The sequence below is a fragment of the Montipora foliosa genome, chromosome 12 (genome assembly GCF_036669935.1).
Source record: "Montipora foliosa isolate CH-2021 chromosome 12, ASM3666993v2, whole genome shotgun sequence".
NCBI classification, from domain to species: domain Eukaryota; kingdom Metazoa; phylum Cnidaria; class Anthozoa; order Scleractinia; family Acroporidae; genus Montipora; species Montipora foliosa.
This window is the reverse complement of record NC_090880.1, coordinates 31,637,749-31,642,748: the sequence shown is the minus strand read 5'-3', so window position 1 is coordinate 31,642,748 and position 5,000 is coordinate 31,637,749. Positions and strand designations below refer to the sequence as shown.

Genomic DNA, 5,000 nt, shown 5'->3' with positions numbered 1-5,000 from the left:
TTTTGGTTCAATCAATTTTATAGGTTTGTTCTTTCACAGAATGCTTGCTCCCTTCATACATGTACATACAGTACAATGTAGCTATTTATGAATCTTATTTTATTGGACACTCCTTGATATACTTTTAATCTTACAGAAAGCAGCTTAGTGAGTATCTGCCATCAAGTGTCCTTAAGCAGAAGAAGAGAAGTTCTGTGGTGCCATCTGAAGGAAAGAAGGAGGTACGTGTATGTTCAACAGACCAATCACATGTAAACCATCACTTGCTCTTGTTTGAATTCATACCGGTATATGCATGACAGACAATCTGGCATGGTAATTAACTGTCACAGCAAAGCAGTGACATAACAGAATCATATTTCTGTGGTAATAAAAGTGATTAAGGATCATGAAAAAAAGATAAACAATAACTATTATTATGAACAGACAGCTGTTGCAGGCTTTTTATTATTCAAATTATCACTAACCTTTTGTATGTATCCATGGTCGATTGACAAACGAGCTGCATGTGCCTACTGAATGGTTTCTTGTATAGGGTTTCCTCAACTTTAATCTATAGCAATAGGTTTTTATCCTTATCATTAGTTATAACTTGGCTTTTCGTTCAAATAGAGGCGGGTAACAACGTTTAATTAATTTTATAATTTTAAAGGTAATAATAAAGCATGACACTTCTTGCCAACAAGTTCAAGCTCACCAGTGCTGCAATTGTAGAAATGTTATTATTGCTAAGTTGTTAATCACTCCCGTTTAAGACACTTGCAGGCTGGATCTTGATCAGTACAGTATCTTTGAAATTTTTACTAGTTATAGATACACCTTTTTATGTAACTTTATATGATGATTTGAAGTTGTTGTTTATGTTAATTTCTTGGTTTTGATAGAACACTGCTGAAATGAAATATAAACCAGATAAAGGCGACGTATCACTTGACTCTACACCTAATGCTAGTGATTTGAGTCGGGATATCATTACGGAGCACAATAATGATAGTGCCAACACCTTAGAAAGTACTCAAAGCAGTGAAGAGGCAGGTAACATACAATTGGGATCGGCTATTCATCGAGTTACGAGTTGAGTTGAGTTTGAGTTGAGTTTGAGTTGAGTTTGAGTTAAGTTTGAGTTAAGTTTGAGTTAAGATTGAGTTACAGTTTTAGGTGTTTTTCGGAATTAAAACAGGGGCACTCAACGAGACTATAGTTCAAAAGCACTTAAACGTAGCATTGCTAATCGGATTTTAGTATTTAAACGGTAGATATAGGCATATTTTTATCCCTTAAAAATTTTTCATCTGTTCGGATTCCCTAGCTGAAAGTCTAGTGATTCGAAATTTATAAGGATCAAAACTTACCTTTTCGAAAATTTCAGTCAGAAAAAAAGGCCCCCGAAATTCTAGGTGAGCTGTTAAGGGTAAAAATCCGTTAAAAATGGGCAATCATACCATGTTTTAGATGTTCGAAAATCCTAGGACAGGCAGGCAAGCAAGGAATTTTAAAACAAATGTTCCGAAAATTCTAGATCTCAAATCGTCTTCCGAATAGATATTTTCCGAAAATTGACGTTGGGTGCTCGTGATTAAAAGTAGTGAATATTCAGTACAAGTCACTTCGAAAAGTGTTTTCTCCGCGTTGAAAGATATATTTGCATAAAATTTTGCAAAATGGCATGGCTTTCCAATGATCAAAACAATCTTATATAATTATTACACCTTTCACGGCATCATTCTCGTTGCTGCTGTTAAGTCTATCGACGTCAAAAACGATGTCTTCTTAGAGGGATACATGAGCTTTATTGTTAAGCCAGTTTAAGCCGGCCCGGCGGCTATTATGAACCGTATTTGTCGTCCGGCATCACAAGAACGCCGTAAACGAAAGAGGGAAACATATGACGAATGAATCATAGTGTGTCACGGTGCCCGGTTATGGGTGAGTGTCACGCGCGTTTACTTTGCGACTAGAAAGGTCACGGGTGCGATTCGCATTGTTTTTCGGAATCTATACTGGCTCCTTTCTAAAATATGACTTGTTACTAATCAGTGAAAACACTATGAAATGATGTTTGTTTCGCTCACCTTCTGTTTCCCGTTTCTACATGGTAAGACTTGGGATCTTTGCGTACTCCGGGTTCTGGTCCTCACGCAATGGAATGTTGACAGTTCACCGCGGAGTCGTCGGCAAGCGTTCGAAGAGGTGATCTTTAATTGTTGATTAAAAATTGTCTGCCTCGATGCCTACTCAACCGGTAAAAAAAAAGGTCTACAAACAAGTTCTGAAATTGAAAGTAAATCTATGATCTGAACAAATCACGATAGACATTTCTTTCTGTCTACACTTTTACCATCCTAAAACTTGCACCGCTTTAAATCATGTTGCATAAAGCAGTTTACCGTTATTTCTCATCATTTATTTATTTACTTGTTTATTAATTTTGGTGCACGGTTTCTTTTGTTTTTGCAAGTACATAAATGAGAACTGACAAAGGGTCAGTAAGGGAAAAAACGCGTTCCAGGTTCCGGATTCCTGATTTTACATAAACCCTCATGCGGCTCACTGATCATTAAAACCGACGCTGCTGGACGACAAGCGGTACGTTTCATCGTTTAGCCCCGGGGGCTATAAGCTGGCTTAACAGTAAATCCCATCCTTAGCCTTACAAGAAGACATCTTTTCTGCATCGATAGACTTGATTGCTAGAAGGAACAACCGCGCGCCCGTGGCTCAGTTTGTTATGCAGGAGATCGTGAGTTCGACTCCGGCCAGACCCGCAACACTCATGGTCATAATAATTGAAGAGAAAGTGCTGCCTTTGTAATAACATCCGCAAATGGTTAGACTTTCAAGTCTTCGCGAATAAGGACTATAAATCGCAGGTCCCGTCTCACAACCTTCAATGTTCATAAGCTCTGTGGGATATTAAAGATCGCACACACTAGTCGAAAAGAGTACGGTGTTGTGGTCTGGTCTTTTCATCAGCCTTGTAGTCGATTTGGCATAATCTTCTGAAGGGATTACTGATCGATGACACCACATAACAGCAAAAGAGGCAGTAGTCAAATCGAAGGAGTCCAAGTGCTAAAACTGGTAAACTGGTAAACAAGAATACTACCGTGCATGAAATTTCAAGATTGTTTTGATCAGGTTAAAACCATTTTGCAAATATACACCTGTGAACTTCACGAAAACGGTGTTTCGTGCTCTTCTCAGTGACTTCTACTTAATATTTATTAGATTTAAGTGCCAAAAATGCCAAAAACCGTAACTCAATATTAACTCAATTTTAACTCAATCTTAACTCAAACTCAACTCAAACTCAACTCAAACTCAACTCAACTCGTAACTCGATCAATAGTCTATCTCCATACAATTAATTGCTGCTTTGTCAAAAGTTAATAGCAGTAACGATGATGCATAATATTATCTTGATAACTTATTAATATTATTTGACACAGCAATGACAGTGCCAGTACTGTAGCAAGTACTGAGACTTTTGTTGCAATTATCAGTGATGCATATTGACATGTAGTATGGACTAAGTCAAAGGATGTCAGGCTGTAAAATTCAAAGCTGTCACAACTGGCTTATTGCAGCATGGCAGAATCAAAAACCTTGGACTTGAAATAAAATTAAGGCAATCAAGCTCTGTGGTATGAAATTTTAGATGCACATGCATGCACACAACCATTTCACCCGGTCAGTAGCCCTTTTCACGGTTAGTTTTTCTCATTTGCATTACAATACAATCTAGCGTGTATTTGAGGCAATTTCGGGCTATTTTGTAGTTTTAACCCGAAATTGCCTCACATCCACGTTAGATTACATTGTAATGCAAATGAGAAAAACTAACCGTGAAAAGGGCTATTAGCAGCCACGTGATCCACCTTCCCACACGCTTGCCTTGGGAGTACAGTTTTGCTGTTCCCAACTCGGTTTACCACGTCTTGTTTGCGGAGCTGCAAGTTAAAGGGGTTCCCTTCATACTGCCTGGTATGTTAGCTACGCCATGCTGATGTGGCCTAGCGAAAAAAAGAATCAAGCTATGGCGAAGCCCTATCAGTCTGTTTTTTCGTCTTTCGCTTGTGGTATCGCTCCTTTGGCCGAGCGGTGTAATGTCAAGTGCTGACGTTAATCCCCAGCATAGCTGGGCTGAAGATGTTCCCGATGATGTGTCTGTCGTGTCTTTGGATGATTCTGTTCCTCCGTCTTATGCCTAGATGGCCGGGCCTGGCTTCCGTCCAAGCGTGTCGAGTCAGTCTATGGAGGATGATTACATTATGAAAATGAATCGCGTCTTTCGGATGCTGAAAATGATCGGATCCACCCGTTGAACATTCTTCCTGAGCGCCCTTGTACGGCTTGCTTTGTCCTTGCTGACAAAGACATGCCTTTAACTCAAGTCTTTACTGGTCTTAAGAATTGCGGCATTCGTGCGGCTGGTGTTAGGTCTTTGCAGCGCAGTCCTAATGGTTTTGTGTCCGTAACCTTTTCTACATCCGAGTATCGTGATTGTTTCTTCGTCTCATAACCCTTCAATGTTCATAATCCTGTGGGACGTAAAAGAACCCACACACTTGTCGCAAAGAGTAGGGCATGTAGTTCCCGGTGTTGTGGTCTGTCTTCTGTGGTGTATCATGGTTTGGAGGGTAAATGCTCGGAGATATTAGCTACACCAAGCTACTCTAAAATCCGAGGGTAAGGAAAGATATATGATGATATATGATATTCGCAAGTTGTCGTTCATCTCTTGTCTAGCCTCCGACGCAGACATTCTTAGAGCTTCGTCACGCGTTCGTCCCCCACGAACGTCTGCTAAAACGAATAACCACTTCCGTTCAACGGCTGTTTGTCCACTATTTAAAGAAACCAATCAGCATTGACTAATTGTGTTGTGCACAGGCAATCACTTGCTGCGAAAGAATGCCATACAAAACACGAGTTTACCCAAAACTGGAAATCGGCCCCTGAATGGTCCGTAATCCACGAACAGAAGTGGTTTTTTGTTT

The 5,000-nt window shown here is 39.8% G+C and overlaps 1 protein-coding gene across 5 annotated transcripts in view; it reads left to right on the top strand.

The window, feature by feature from the left end:
* LOC137978997 (poly(A) polymerase type 3-like) overlaps nucleotides 1–5,000 on the top strand; it is a 46,947-nt gene that overhangs the window by 35,685 nt on the left and 6,262 nt on the right. For 4 of the 5 annotated variants that reach the window (XM_068826139.1, XM_068826137.1, XM_068826136.1 and 1 more), the window contains 2 exons: nucleotides 137–221; nucleotides 885–1,031. In XM_068826139.1, coding sequence (XP_068682240.1) covers nucleotides 137–221; nucleotides 885–1,031 — 232 coding nt within the window. Of the gene's footprint in view, nucleotides 1–136; nucleotides 222–884; nucleotides 1,036–5,000 lie in introns of all 5 variants that reach the window. The other variant, XM_068826138.1, reaches the window with a different exon arrangement.